The 16,563-nt window shown below is 46.0% G+C and overlaps 1 protein-coding gene across 5 annotated transcripts in view; it reads right to left on the minus strand.

The window, feature by feature from the left end:
- Window positions 1–16,563, minus strand: part of unc45b (unc-45 myosin chaperone B) — a 61,106-nt gene that overhangs the window by 25,089 nt on the left and 19,454 nt on the right. For all 5 annotated transcript variants that reach the window (XM_078213967.1, XM_078213964.1, XM_078213963.1 and 2 more), the window contains exons 8-11: window positions 13,316–13,486; window positions 12,352–12,523; window positions 9,280–9,580; window positions 3,476–3,570 (exon numbers count right to left, since the gene is read on the minus strand). In XM_078213967.1, the coding sequence (XP_078070093.1) occupies window positions 3,476–3,570; window positions 9,280–9,580; window positions 12,352–12,523; window positions 13,316–13,486 (739 nt within the window). The remainder of the gene's footprint in view (window positions 1–3,475; window positions 3,571–9,279; window positions 9,581–12,351; window positions 12,524–13,315; window positions 13,487–16,563) is intronic.

Consider the following 16,563-nt stretch of genomic DNA (forward strand, 5'->3'; position numbering starts at 1 on the left):
AGTAAGGAATTCAATTAACTTAGCTGTAAAGATATTTCATCCGATTCACATCAATTCATTTAATTTACATTTGTTTGGTGAACAAGAGACATTCGAATCAGGCATTGGAAAGTAAAGTGTTGATGTTGGTTAAGGAGTGGCACGGTGGTTAGCGCTGCTGCCTCACAGCGCTAGGGACCTGGGTTCAATTCCAGGCTCGGGTCACCGTCTGTGTGGAGTTTGCACGTTCTCCCCATGTCTGCGTGGGTTTCCTCCGGGTGCTCTGGTTTCCTCCCACAGTCCAAAGATGTGCAGGTTAGGTGGATTGGCCATGCTAAATTGACCCTAGTATCAGGGGATTAGCAGGGTACATATGTGGGGTTACGGGAATAGGGCCTGGGTGGGATTGTGGTCAGTACAGACTCTCATGGGCTGAATGGCCTCCTCCTGCACTGTAGGGATTCTATGATTCTAAGTGATTTTCTCATAGTTCACAGATAAATGTGAGTAACATCAGAATTTTTCATCTTTTTAAAATCAGGTTTCTATCCTCTTGTCTTCCTCATGTATGGAAAGAAGTATTTTCATTTTAGTAGTGCCTTTCATAACCTCAGGATGTCCCAAATCACATTGTAGCTTTCCTTTTATAACGTCATCTTGTGTTTGGATTTGCTGTTGCATTCACCAATGGGGGTGAGCCGTGAGGATGATGCAGAGATGCTTCAGTGTGATTTGGACAGGCTGAGTGAGTGGGTATCTGCATGGCAGATGCAGCATAATGTGGATAAATGTGAGGTCATCCACTTTGGTAGCAGGCAGTAAAGAAGGCAAATAGTGTGTTGGCCACATTGCGAGAAGATTCGAGGAGCAGGGATGTCTTGCTGCAATTATAGGGTCTCAATGAGGCCACTCCTGGAATTGTGTGCAGTTTTGGTGTCCTTATTTGAGGAAGGATGTCCTTGCTATGGAGGGAGTACAACGGACATTTACCAGACTGATTCCTGGGATGGCAGGACTGAGATATGAGGAAAGAATGAGTCAGTTAGGATTATATTCGTTGGCGTTCAAGAGAATATCGGGGGATCTCATAGTGACCTATAAGATTCTGACAGGATAGATGCAGGAAGGATGTTCCCAATAGTGGGGGAGTCCAGAACCAGGGGTCATAGTAATATAGAAACATAGAAGATAGGAGCAGAGGGAGGCCATTCGGCCCATTGAGCCTGCTTCGCCAATCATTATGTTCATGGCATATGGGGTAAACCTTTTAGGACTGAGATGAGGAGAAATTTCTTTACCCACAGAGTGGTCAGCCCATGGAATTCTCTACCACAGAAAGTAGTTAAGGCCAAAATCTTGCATGTTTTCAAGAAGGAGTTAGATATCGTTCTTGGTGCTAAAGAGATCAAAGGATATGGGGGGAAAGCTGAAACAGGTTATTGAGTTGGATGATCAGCTATGGTCATAATGAATGATGGAGCAACCTCAAAGGGCTCATATATTCTATGTTTCTATGATTATTACAGCTTCATTGTTGTCTGTTTCCTCCTAGCCCTGGGGCGGCACGGTAGCACAGTGGTTAGCACTGCTGCTTCACAGCTCCAGGGACCTGGGTTCAATTCCCGGCTTGGGTCACTGTCTGTGTGGAGTTTGCACATTCTCCTCGTGTCGGCGTGGGTTTCCTCCGGGTGCTCCGGTTTCCTCCCATAGTCCAAAGATGTGCGGGTTAGGTTGATTGGCCATGCTAAAAGAAATTGCCCCTTAGTGTCTTGAGATGCGTAGGTTAGAGGGATTAGTGGGTAAGTATGTAGGGATATGGGGGTAGGGCCTGGGTGGGATTGTGGTCGGTGCAGACTCGATGGGCCGAATGGCCTCTTTCTGTACTGTAGGGTTTCTATGATTTCTATGATGTACTGAACTACCACACATGCTTGTTTCCTTTTATTAGGGTGTTGGGTTTGATTTACTCTAGCTTCAGATAATGGGCAGGATTTAATGTTCGTGGGTGTTCAAAATCACGAGGGGGCTGGACTGGGCAGGCAGGGAGAAACTGTTCCCGCTCAGATTTTCCATCTCCTTGCAACAATTCCTGCCGCAGGAGAGATCGGAATATCTCAGTCAGTGTCCCTGACATTGCAGCACTCCCTTAGTACTGCAGTAGGAGGGGCAGCCTAGATTAGGCACTCAAATCTCTGGAGTGGGACTTTAACCCACAACCTTCTGATTTAGAGGCGAGAATACTATCCATTGAATTACTGCTGACACTTATAGACAGATACATAGATATGTAAATGTATAAAATATTCTTAAGTACTGTTATTTATCTTAGCCTTCTTATATAGTCTAATTCCTGAAAATATTATTTTTTATTTAATATTTTATATAGAATATAAACCAAATAATACCCTCTTTCTGTCCACAAACATGTGTAATGGTGTAAAATTATGTGTAATCGTCAATTCTTCATATAACACAAAACTTTCATTTCATTAAATATTTTGTTAGTTGCTCATTTGGAAACACCTTGCTGAAAACACCAAGAAATTTTATAAAGATTCTTTCAAAATATCATAGAACCACTTTTAACAATGTTCCTATCAAGCCCTTTGGATCATTTTCAGTTCAATACCCAACTGATCAATATATCACAGAAAGCTGGAATTAATAAAGTACAATCTGCACTGTCCCGACAGAAAAAGTTAAAATATGGAAATCTATACACATTGGCTCAGGGCTCAGCACCATCTCAGATTTAAACTACTCATCCTGGAGTTCAAATCCCTCCATGAGCTATCTTTCTATTCCCTGTAATCTCCTGCAGAACTACAACACTCCCAAGGTCTCTAAGCTCCTCCTCTTGCACACTAATTAATCAGACCACCAAATGGGAGCCAGCGATAAAGGAGGGGTAGTGGCACAGTCGCTGGACGAGTTAATCCAAAGGCCCAGACTAATGCTGTGGTGGACCTAGGTTCAAATCCCACCACGGCAGGTGGTGAAATTTGAATTCAATAAAAATCTGGAATTTTTTTTTAAAAAGGTCTAATGATGACCATGAAACCGTTGTTGTCGTAAAAATCCATAGGATTCACTAATGAAGGAAATCTGCCGTCCTTACCTGGTCTGGCCTACACGTGACTCCAGACTCACAGCAAATGCCTTCAGGAATGGACAATAAAATGCTGGCCCAGCCAGCGACACCCACATCCCATAAACAATAAAGAAAACCATTAGCAGCCATGCCTTCATCTGGCTGGACACTAATCCGTGGAATTCCCTCCCTCAAACACTCCTACCTCTTGCCCTCTCTCCCGAGCAGCTCCCTAAAACACATTTCCTTGACCAAGTTTTAGTCAACTCACCTGTCCTACCAAGCCTCATATAGGCTTGCTGCCAAATTTTGCCTGATAGCAATGCACTTTGGGATTTTTTCACTACGTTAAAAGGTGTTAGAGAATTGCAAGTTGTTATTATAACACGTACTTGAGGTACTTACTTTCTGCACTGTTTCGCAAGTTTTTCAGTAGAACCTTCAGAGAACTGTCTCAGACTGTAGTCAGTCCCCCCTGCTGATCCAAGCTTGCACAGGCCCTATTGGGAATACATACACAGGACTGTAAAGATATTGAAACACCAAGGGAGCGTTTCTCCCCAAAAGATTCTATGCGCCAAATTCGCGTTAAAACTGGAGTAACTCCCCTTGGTTTTTTAGCGGGATTTTCAGAATGAATCTCCCACACTCTGAGCACTGCAGAGTGCCCTAGCGAGATTCACTCTGAAAATCAGGGGCAGGGGCCTATTCCCACTGGAGAGGCCGGCAGCATAGCACTGAGGGGGCCACTGCACATGCGCCGATCTGTCAGCGCCAAGATCGACGCATGACAGTATCCTCGCACTGCCAGCCTCCAAATCGCTGTCCAGCCCTGCATCGCCACCCCTCTGAACCCCCACCCATTGATTGTTGGCCTCCCGGATCTCTCTGTGTCAGACTCGATGTCCACCACCCCTCCTCCCGCCAGCCCAATCTCACCAACCCCATCCCCCTCCAGCAATTCCTGACACCCCTCCCCCCCGCAGCTCCAACACCCCCAGCAGCCCCGGCCCCTCTCCCTACACACGGATGGCCAGCCCCAATCACCATCCTCCTTCCCTCTGCCACTGATCTCTATACAGAGTTGCCGCAGGACACCCCACCCCCACCGATCGACCCACTCTCTCCCCAGCCCCTTGGCATTGCCTGAAGCCTAGTGAGTGCCAAGGTGTCTTATGGGCATTGCCTGGTTGTCCCTTGGGCAGTGTCAGGGGAGCAGGCTTTCACTGCTAGGCTGGCAGTGCCCAGGGTGACCCCCCCCCCCCCCCCCCCCGCAAACCCCTGACTCCTGAAGGGTCTTCCATGGCCTCTGTTCACTCCAGTGGGATCGGGCCACCAGTTCCCCATTCGTGTGGAGCTGTTATAAACCCCGTTGGAGTCAACCACTCCTGGCAGGGGAGAGGGGAGATGTTAGCGGGCCCGGAGACTTCAGCTGTGGGGCTGGTAATGAACTTGAAACTCAAATTTTCCAGCATGGAGCTGATTACTGCAAAAGACTTGAAGGCGGAGATGCGCGGAGGCAGTGGCGCCCAGTGGGGAGTTTACTAAATGGCCTCCACTGATGTCTCCCGGTTAGGGCAGCACAGCAGGCTGGGAGAATTGCCCCCCGCGCCCCCTCCCCCCCCCGCGCCAACCAAATCATCAACAGGAAAGAAACAAACATGTATCATAGAATGATAGAATCGTTACAGTGTTGGAGGAAGCCATTCGGCCCATCGAGCCTGCACTGACAACAATCGCACTCAGACGCTATCCAGGTAACTGCACCTATTTACCCTGCCAATCTCCCTGACACTAAGGGGCAATTTGCAGTGTTAATGTAAGCCTCACTCGTGACTAATAAATAAACTTTTAACATTAACCTGCACATCTTTGGACTGTGGGAGGAAACCCACGCAGACACAGGGAGAAGGTGCAAACTCCACACAGACAGTGACCCAAGCGGGAATTGAACCCGGGTCCCTGACACTGTGAGGCAGCAGTGTTAACCCACTGCGCCACCGTGCCACCCTCACTAAAAATTACAATCAGCACGTTCAGTAACAGACCAGTAGAGTTGATTTCTAGAGATGGAATCATACATGTTGTGAGAAAATCAGCTCCCTTTCATTTATTCCCTTTGAAGAATGATGGGAGTTGTTGTTCAACTCAGTTGGCAGGAAAACAGCAAGTTAACTATTCTTTCATTCGTGAAGGTATATTTTAATATGTTTCATCGCTTTTTTTGAGCAGAAGAGCAGCAATATTGTAAATAATATTAAATTCAGCATGTACCAACTGAGATTAGGGAGATTAAAAAGGCAAGGCCTTAATTTAATAAGTGTTTTATTGAGGAACATTTTTCTTTTAAAAAAGATTGAGAGGTGGCCAGAAAGAGATACTTAAAATTATGAAGGTGTTCACCGAGGTAGATTTACAGAAGAAGTTTCTGCCTAACAGGAAAGACCAAAACTGGGGTCTCTCAATATAAGATTATCACCAATAAATCCAAATGGGGGGGATTCAGGAGGAACTACTTGAGCCAGAGAGTGGGGAGAATGTGGAACTCGCTCCCACAGGGAGTGACTGAGAGGAATAGCATAGATGCATTTCAGGGGAAAGTCGATAAATAGTGATGGAGAGTAGGAGAGTAGGAGATTGATAGGGTGAGGTGAAGGGGAGTTGGGAGCAGGCTCATGTGAATATAAACACCAGCAATTGGGGCAAATCAATGCTTCTTTGCTGTAAATCCCATGTAATTTGTAAAATAAGCTCAGTAAAATACAGGAGTGCTTTGAGTTGGATATAATAGTGTGTTAAACAGAGTACAAAATATGAATTGGAAAGAATGAACAGGTTGAGACAATGTTAGCTGATATTAAGAGACCAAATTGAAGGAACCACCCAAAACCAGATTAAGATTGGAGATGTAAGATATTTGACTGTATGAAAACATCTCCAAAGTTGTAGACTTGCTGGGTGGCACGGTGGCACAGTGGTTAGCATTGCTGCCTCTCAGCACCAGGGACCCGGGTTCGATTCCAGCCTTGGGTCACTGACTGTGCGAAGTTTGCATGTTGATGCGCATCAATTGAACACGAGGCATGAAGCTTCGGTAACAGAAGGCTTTTATTGTCTAACAATGGAACTAATAGAACGTAAACACACTATCCCAGACTGACGAGGTCCCGCCCGAGCAGGGGGTCTTATACCTCTCCCAGGAGGCGGAGCCCGACTGGGATGTGCCACAACAGTAACAACCACAGGTGTATTAATCCCACCCTAGCCCAACAACAACATTAGAACAATCCCACAGTGGGAACCAACGATGGTTCACCACACACGTTCTCCTGGAGTCTGCGTGGGTTTCCTCCCACAGTCCAAAATGTGCAAGTTAGGTGCATTTGCCATGCTAAATTGTCCCTTAATATCTCAGAATCATAGAATTCCTACAGTGCAGAAGGAGGCCATTCGGCCCACAGAGTCTGCACCGACAACAATCCCATCCTATCCCACACATTTACCCTGCTGATCCCCCCAAAACTATGTCAATTTAGCATGGCCAATCAACCTAACCCGCACACCTTTGGACTGTGGGAGGAAACCGGGCATCGTGAGGAAACCCACGCAGACACGGGGAGAACATGCAAACTCCACACAAACAGTGATCCAAGCCAGGAGGCAACAGTGCACTGTTACCATGGGCCACCCAGATGTGCAGGTTATGTGGATTAGCAGGGTAAATAATGGGTTACAGGGAGAGGGTCTGGGTAAAATGTTCTGTCAGAGAGTCGGTGCAGACTCGATGGGCCCAGTGGTCTCTTTCTGCACTGTAGGGATTCTATGACTCTAAATTCAATGAAACCAAAAGGTCTCACAAGAATTTGACTATCATGTGGTTAATTTGTGATATATCTATAAATATCTCATTTTTAAAGGGCTTAATGACGTTGTAAAGTAAAATTATTTGTTACATTTTGATGACAAGGGACAAATGATCCCTGTCTTTTCCACATGAGCTGAACAGAAAGCTATAATTGTGTTCACATTTTTCACTGTAAGGATGATGTTGTATCTATTTAACTACATAATAAAGAAAGTCTTTTGATAATAATTGAGTTCCTCTGATGGTGCAAAACAATTCTTCTACATCGAGCCTGAAGAAGTAAAATGTACACCTCGGCAGCATCAATGTAAATTATGCCCAAACTGCATCCCTTCTGAATGTGTTTTTTGCCCAAATTTCAACTCAATTTTAATTGCGCATCATTGAAGCAAACTCAGCAACAAACCAGTGCAATCGGGCAGAATTTTAGAATTTTTAAAATTTGTTTTAGAAACTAATCCTTGATGTATTTAAGAGGTAACTTTGTGCAGTTTGATTAGTATGCTTGAAAATGGGTTGAGCTCAAAAATAATCAGCTTAAATCACAGTGTCAATTCATCACTTGTGATTCTAAATTATTGTAACTGAACCATTTGCTAGCGAGATTGAGATACAGTTATCAATTTCTCTGTAAATTAAAATAAAAGTTAGTCAGAAGTATTAAAAGGATTCCTATTGGTGTCCTTGTGTCCAAAAGACCCGGCCTATTTTTTTTGTCTTTGATGTCTTTGGTGAGGCCACAGCTGGAGTACTGTGTGCAGTTCTGGTCGCCAAATTATAGGAAGGATGTGATTGCACTGGAGGGGGTGCAGAGGAGATTCACCAGGATGCTGCCAGGGATGGAACATTTAAGTTATAAAGAGAGGTTGGGTAGGCTTGGGTTGCTTTCTCTGGAGCAGAGAAGGCTGAGGGGCGACCTGATTGAGGTGTTCAAGATTATGAGGGACATGGACAGGGTGGAGAGGGAGCAGTTTAGTTGAAGGGTCAGTTACGAAGAGACATAAGTTAGAAGTGAGGTGTGGGAGGTTTAGGGGGATTTGATGAAAAACCTTTTTACCCAGAGGATGGTGACGGTCTGGAATGCGCTGCTTGGGGGGATGGTGGAGACGGAATGCCTCACATCCTGTAAAAAGTATCTGGATAAGTACTTGGCACATCATAACATTCAAGGCTATGGGCCAAGTGCTGGCAAGTGGGATTAGGTGGGAAGGTCAGGGCCTTTCATGCATTGGCGCAGACTCGATGGGCCGAAGGTCCTCTTCTGCACTGTAGGATCCTGTGATTCTGTGATGTCCTACAAAACGAATACAATTCGCAGAAACTGAGTGGTTATTAATCCATACTAGAGGCGTGACCTGCATAATACCTCTTCCTTCAGATGCCAGGCCCTAGGAGGGCATTGGTGACCAGAGTTTACCATTGGATTGGTCTATGGTTATGCTTGGCAAAGTGCGGCAATGTTTTGCGGTTGCGTTCTGCAGAATGGCTCACCAGGAAACTCTCCCACTTTTATCATCTGCCAACAGGTGTGTTGGAAGGATTTACAGGCTGATAATAAACCTGTTTGACCACATTACGAACAACCCTTCCGAGGCCAAGAAGTCCTGAAGCGAGACTTGAACCCGAGGCTTCTGGCCCAGGGGTAATGGTGCTATCCAGTAGGACACAAGACCTCCCACTGAACGGTTTGCAATTTGTGCACCTGTTTCTAATCAATTCAAAGGTTTATTTCTTTGAAATCAATCTCTGTCACGGCTGAGGTATGTGTACAATCGATTATTTTTCCAAGTTAAAATATAAAAATACAAAAAGTGATAGAAAGAGTAAAATATGGGTGGCACGGTGGCACAGTGGTTAGCACTGCCGCTTCACAGTGCCAGGGACCCGGGTTCAATTCTGGCCTTGAGTGACTGACTGTGTGGAGTTTGCACATTCTCCCCCGTGTCTGCCTGGGTTTCCTCCGAGTGCTCCGTTTCCTCCCACAGTCCAAAGATGTGTAGGTTAGGTGGATTGGCTGTGCTAAATTGCGCAGAGTGTTCAAAGATGTGTAGGTTAGGGTTAGGTGGATTGGCCATGCTAAATTGCTCCTCAGTGTCCTAAGATGTGTAGCTTAGGGGGATAGAACAGGTTAGAGGGTCCGTGTAAGATACTCTTGTCAGAGAGTATCTTGGTGCAGACTCAATGGGTTGAATGACCTCCTTCGGCAACGTAGGGAGTCTGAGATTCTGTGATCTGTAAATATTGATTATTAGATGAGGATCGTTGCATTACATTTTGTCATTTGGAACAAATGGTGCAACAGATCAGCAAGAAATTGACAACAAAACTCTTCAATGAGACTTACCACCAACGCTCTGATTTTGATCTTCTCATTCGTTGACTTTTTATAAATGTCCTTCAGTAAGGTGATCCCATTGGAAATGATGAAGTTTGCTCTGCTGGCTTTGCTTGCTGCGTGGATAATGGCCTCTATTGCCACCATCTGGTCAATCTCCCTGTCTGAGCCACACAATGCCACCATCATCTCCATGACTCCTTGCATGGCCAGAATGCTGCTTCCGACATCAGCGGGTCCCTGAAGGAGTGCGGACACACACTGGATCGCGTGCAAGTTCTTCTCCATGTTCTTCGGGTCAAACTTGCTCCTGTAGTGTCAGTAAGCAGATTTTTAAAAAAAGGTTTGTTTCCTCCTCGATCAACCCTCCATAAACGTCAGACCATCCAAACCTGCTGCCCATGCCCCCACCTGCTGCAGTTCCCATTCGCCCATCTCTGACCGTCACTCTCTCCTAGTCTGGACAAACCTTGATTTTAAAATTCCCCATGGCCTACCCCTCCCCCTATCTCTGCAGCCTCATCCTTACAACCCTCCAAGATCTCTCCACTCCTCCCACTCTGGTTTCTTGAACATTTCCTAATTTCCTCCACTTCAACATTGGTGGCCATGCTGTCAGCTCCCTGGGTCCGACGCTGAGGAATTCCCTCGCTACATCACTTCTCCTCTATTTACTCCTCTAAGACTTTCCTTGACCAGATTTTTGACCATCTGTCTTATAAATGTTCTGTGACTCATTGTCAAAATTGTCTGGTAATGTACCTGTGAAGTGTCTTTGGGTATTTTACTCTATTAAAGGCTTTATACAAGTGTAAGTCATTGTTTCAGTGCAGGCATTTCATCATATTCAATGTAGCTCTTCCTCATGTCAAATGCATTTTAGGAACAATAGGAAAGAAAGTAGGCCATTCAGCCCATTGAGCCTGTTCCTCCATTCAATGAGATTTAATTTGATTTGATTTGCGGGGTGGCAAGGGGTGGCATGGGGTGGCACGGTGGCACAGTGGTTAGCTCTGCTGCCTCACAGTACCAGGGACCTGGGTTCAATTCCCGGTTTGGGTCACTTTCTGTGCAGTCTGCACGTTCTCCCTGTGTCTGTGTGGGTTTCTTCCGGGTGCTCCGGTTCCCTCCCACAGTCCGAAAGGCATACTGATTAGGTGCATTGGGCATGCTAAATTCTCCCTCAGTGTACCTGAACCGGCGCCAGAGTGTGGTGACTAGGGGATTTCACAGTAACTACATTGCAGTAAGCCTACTTGTGACACTAATAAATAAACTTTAAAACTTTAAACTTTTATTATTGTCATATGTACTGGTACAGTGAAAAGTACTGTTTCTTGCACACTATACAGATGAAGCATACCATTCATAAATACATAGGGGAGAAGGAAAGGATAGGCGCAGAATATAGTGTTACAGTTACTGATAGGGTGAAGAGAAAGATCAGCTTTATACATGATAGGTCCATTCAAAAGTCTGATAGCAGGAGGGAAGAAGCTGTTCTTGAGTCGGTTGGTACGTGTTCTCAGACTTTTGTATCTTTTTCCCAACGGAAGAAAGTGAAAGAGAGAATGTACGGGGTGTGGGGGGTCCTTGATTATGCTGGCTGCTTTGCCGAGGCAGCGGGAAGTGTAGACAGAGTCAATGGATGGGAGATTGATCATGGCTGATCTGTGGCCTAACTCTATATACCTTAATATCTTTGCTTAACAAAAATTTATCCATCTCAGATTTCAAGTTTGTAACTGATCTAGCATCAACTGCCATTTGTAGAAGAGAGTTCCAAACCACTCCCAGCCTTTGTGTGTAGAAGTGCTTCCTGACATCTCTCCTGGACTATCTGGCTCTAATATTTAGACTATGCCCTCTAGTTCTAGGATCTCCAACGAGTAGAAATAGTTTTATCTTTATCTACCCTGCCTTTTTCTGTTTTAAAAGGTTAATTCCTGCTCAGTACTTGTTTGTTTGGGTTCATTTCCAGGCTTAGGTCACTGTCTGTGCGGAATCTGCACGGTCTCCCCGTGTCTGCGTGGGTTTCCTCCGGCTGCTCCAGTTTCCTCCCACACTCCAAAGACATGCTGGTTGAGTGCATTGGCCATGCTAAATTCTCCCTAGTGTACCCGAACAGGCGCCGGAGTGTGCGACTAGGGGATTTTCACAATAACTTCCTTGCAGTGTTAATGTAAGCCTACTTGTGACTAGTAAATAAACTTTAAACTTTAAAATATCTCTTCTTTTCCCAGAGTTACCTGACCCACCGCAAAGGACCCAGTCCCAGGTAGACACAACAAGATGATGAAAGCAAAATACTGTGGATGCGGGAATCTGAAACAGCAGAAAATGCTGGAAAATCTCAGCAGGTCTGACAGCATCTGTGGGAGAGAGAATAGAGCCAACGTTTCGAGTCTGGGTGACCCTTCAAACTTGAAACATTAGCTCTATTCTCTCTCCATAGATACAATAATGTCTACTCGAAATAGATCATTAAATTCCCATAGATCTCACGGCTCGGAATACTTTCAAAGCAGGATTTCATTATTGTTTTCAAACCTTCTTCTCAACCTGCCCAGTGAAATGTTTATTGCAAAATCCTCAGACGTACGTTCCACTCATTGACTTTGTTAGCAGTAAACAGATTCTTTCTCAGTCAACCAGCACCTAACACTCTCAGTGACCTGCCAATAAGGAATCCCAGGACTCTACACTCTAACTGCTGAAATCAGAACACAGTAATTATACTTCCTGAAATAAATTACATGGAAAAAGGTCCAAATGTTCCATTACAGATTTCAGTGAGTTGGAGAAAAAGCTCATTCGTAAAATTCCATTAACCACTTTTACAAAGTAAGAAGTCTCACAACACCAGGTTAAAGCCCAACTCCTTCATCAGGTGAGTGAACAGCGCTCTGAAAGCTCGTGATTCCAAATACACCCGTTGGGCTTTAACCTGGTGTTGTGAGACTTCTTGATGTACTCACCCCAGTCCAATGCCGGCATCTCCACAACATGCATTTACAAAGCCTTAATGTATAAGACTGAAGCCCAAGCTGTATGACTGACCTGATTGATGATGTTACTTACGTTACATATTCGTCGCAGATTTTTCGGAAGGTTGCTCTTTCCTCGTCACAGCGAAGGTCGTTGTAAAGATTGTTGAGTAAGATGGAGGCAGTGAGGCAGGTATTGTCAGTCAGAGGCAAGCAGTTGGACAGTTCAGGGATCTGCCCTCCAACTTTCAAGATCTTCTTCAGGCCTGAAAGGGAAAACGTCCTTTGTGAATTGGATAGGGAAAGAAGTGAGCCGATTTGTCTAACACCAAGCTGTCTTCTCCAAATAAACCCCTTCCAAATAATAACTTAAGTCCTGAGGGAGCAAACCACTGCTGGATGCAACACAAACCTGCAAAATCTGACATAGAAACCAAAAGTGCTGAAAATGCTCTAGCAGCTCTTGCGGAGAGAGAAGCAGAGTTAATGTAGATAGAGAGGAACTATTCGCTCAGGTGCTGGGGAGTCTAGAACAAGGGGGAACAATCTTACAATTTAAGGGTGATGTCAGGAAGCACTTCTTCACACAACTGGTAGTAGAAATCTGGAAATCTCTCCCTAAGAAAGATGTTGCACGTGGGGACAAAGTGAAAGGAAAGTTGCATAGTCAATCCTGATGTTTTCTGTTGGGTTGACACAGCTCCTCTGGGAGCTGTTGTACTAAACTCATAGGGCAGGGTTTTCCAGTCCTTTCCATCAGCAGAGGCAACCCTTCCCCCCAACTCTACGACAGGTTCCCGAGTGGCAGGGTGGTCAAGCCACGCAGAATGCCGTAGACATTGGCAGGACTGGTAGATCCTATTGGCAGCCAAAGGTGAGTCACCTCCACTACCACAAAATACATCACGGGGGTGGGGAGTGTGGAAAATCCAACCCACGGTATTGGCACAAACAGAGATATTTTCTTCTACAATGACCTGCTGATACAGAAACTCAGTGCAGACAAAGTTAGCCAGGCAAAAGATCAAAATGTACAAAATTATAGAGGGTGTACGCACCAATATCGATTGTATCCAAACTTTTGGTGTTGTCCTTAATGCCCAGGTCCTTTCGCGGTACATTCCTGACTAGCAGGTTCAGGGCTTGATCGCGGCCATGCCCCGAGACACTTTTGTGAGTCAGCATTTCTAGAAGACGGGCAATGATCATTTTCACATCCTTCGAGGTATCTGGGGGGAGTGGGGTAAGAAATCGATTTAAAACAACTTAGATGCCATCAGAAAATCTCACATTGTCACATGTACAACCAGAAATTCAAATATTGTGCATAGGTACAAGAAAAATTTACTAAAATTGTACTGAGGTACAAGTTGTGCTGGAGGATTTTTCCATGGAGGCATTGGAGAAACCGGAACTGTTCTCCATGGAGCAGAGAATGACAAGAGGAGATTTGATGGAGGTTTTCAAAATAATGAAGGATTTTGATCGGATAAACAAGGAAAAACTGTCTCCGGGGGAGAGACAGATCAGCAACCAGAGGACACAGATTTAACATCATTTGTAAAAGCTTATTTATTCGTCACAAGTAGGCTTACACTAACACTGTAATGAAGTTACTGTGAAAATCCCCTAGTCGCCACACTCCAGCATCTGTTCAGGTACACTGAGGAAGAATTTAGCATGGCCAATGCACCTAACCAGCACGTCTTTCAGACTGTGGGAGGAAACCGGAGCACCTGGAGGAAACCCACGCAGACACGGGAAGAACGTGCAGACTCCACACAGACAGTGACCCAAGCCGGGAATTGAACCCAGGTCCCTGGCACTGTGAAGCAGCAGCACTAACCACTGTGCCCCCATGCCACCCATGAGAACAAGGGGAGATGAGAGTTTTTCTAAAGTAGTGGAGTTGTTCTGATGTCAAACATGCACCACCTGAAAGGGTGATAGAAACAGACTCTAAAAGAAATTGGATAAATGCTTGAAAGGGCAACATTAACAAGATTATAATGAAAGAGCCGGAAACTGGGATTCATTGGATCACTCTTTCATAGAGCCAGCATGTAGACAAAATGCATCGAATTGCCTCCTTCACTGTTGTTCCTGCTTGCTTGGGTCTTAGGGGGCAATCTTAAGTCTCGAACGAGTGTGAAAACAAGAGAAATTTGCACCGTTTTTTGGGCGGCTTAAAAATCGAATCTTATCCGACTTTATCAAAAAAAACTTGTCAAACTTGGTTTCTGCCAGCAGGGGGAGTGGATAGGTCCTGGCTCGCCTGAAAGCCGTCTGATAGCAGCAGAGGGCGCAATTACACATGCGCAGGTTTTTGTGGTTTGTGGGAAATTGTGCGAAGCCGATTTTTCGGCTCTCTTGCGATTTTCACTGCCCATCAGGCGGTGGGGCGAGAAGGTAAGATCACCCCCTGAGTCTTTAATAAAGGTGATCATTAGAATGTGAAATGGTCAAATTATGTTTTCCCAACCGTGTGTCAGGATATTTATTCACTCACCCACACCTGCTGAGTGAGATTGTTGTTTATGGGGTCAGGGAGAATGCAAACACTGAGACTGGGAGTGAGCCATACCGTCTCACACTCACACACTGTCTCACTCAAACAAACACTCACCCACATACATGTTGTGGGTGAGCTTGAACCCACTCCCCTGTCCGTGCAAATCCTGACAGGGGCTCAAGATCCAGAAATCACTGTACTCGCCGGCTTTGGATTCCCGTATCCCTTGTTGGTGACATCATCAGGTTTATCTGATTTGCCTGCATTTGCATGCATCCTAACATAATTAACCCACCCCCCACCCTGTCGTATCTTGACCCCTGGCCAGATCTTCAAACCACGTCAGCGTGGTTTACAACAGGTTCACACGGATGTGAACCCATCATGGGGCTCTCCCCAGGGCTTACGTCTTGGGGGACAAGGGATGTGGCCAGGCGCTGCCCCCTGGCACTGCCCACGACACAGATTGGTACTGCCAAGTTGGCACCATGCCCATGCCAACATGGCAATGCCCTCCTGGGCCAATGGGTGGGGAGCAGTAAGGGGAATTTCATGCAGACCTGGTTGTGAGCCAGGAGCAGACAGAGGAGCAGGGGATGTCAGCAATGGTCATTTTGGGGGGTGGCAGTGGGGGCCTGATGGGCTGGAGAGAGGCCTGATGGGCTGGATAGAGGCCTCGTGAGCCAGAGAGAGGCCTGACGGGCTGGATAGAGACCACATGGGCCAGAGAGAGGCCTGATGGGCTGGATAGAGGCCTCGTGAGCCAGAGAGAGGCCTGACGGGCTGGATAGAGACCACATGGGCCAGAGAGAGGCCTGATGGGCTGGATAGAGGCCTCGTGAGCCAGAGAGAGGCCTGACGGGCTGGATAGAGACCACATGGGCCAGAGAGAGGCCTGATGGGCTGGATAGAGGCCTCGTGGGCCAGAGAGGGGCCTGACAAGCTGGATAGAGGCCTCGTGAGCCAGAGAAAGGCCTAATGGGCTGGATAGAGGCCTCGTGGGCCAGAAAGAAGCCTGACCGGCTGGATAGACCTGACGGGCTGGATAGAGGCCTCGTGGGCCAGTGACAGGCCTGATGGGCTGGATAGAAGCCTCGTGGGCCAGAGAGAGGCCTGATGGGCTAAATAGAGGCTTCATGGGCCAGAGAGAGACCTGATGGGCTGAATAGAGGCCTCGTGGGCCAGAGACAGGCCTGAAGGGCTGGATAGAGGCCTTGTGGGCATAGAGAGGTCTGATGGGCTGGATAGAGGCTTCATGGGCCAGAGAGAGGCCTGACAGATTGATTAGAGGCCTGGCGAGCTGGGTGGTGGCTCATGGGCCGTGTTTTGGACAAGATGAGTTTAGTCAATACAGGTCAAGTATCCTTTATTCAAAACCCTCGGGCTGATTGCATTTCCAGATTTCAGATCATTTCAGTTTTCCGATAATGGATATAAACTTACATTGCAATAGCCTAAGCCTAGGCGAGAACCTAAAGTAAACCAAATGGCTCCAAAAATAAGATGTATTACTGAATAATTAATAGAGGGTACCTGTAACAAGTTTCTTTTTGACATATTCACAAAAAAATAGCAAGATAAATAGTGCGGACAAAGAACTAGACTTCCCACACTAAAGGGTGATGATGTTTAAAATAAAGTGTATTTTTTGGATGTGCTGGGCTTTCAGATTTACAGATAAATGATCTTCAGCCGGTAATCTCATTGTAAAAGATCCCCTTTGAAAGAGTGCTCATAATACAATAGAATTCCATATTAAATCTGAGAATGCCGTCCACCAGTTCCAAACACAGA

Source organism: Mustelus asterias, chromosome 6 (assembly GCF_964213995.1).
Source record: "Mustelus asterias chromosome 6, sMusAst1.hap1.1, whole genome shotgun sequence".
In the NCBI taxonomy this organism is placed as follows: Eukaryota; Metazoa; Chordata; class Chondrichthyes; order Carcharhiniformes; family Triakidae; genus Mustelus; species Mustelus asterias.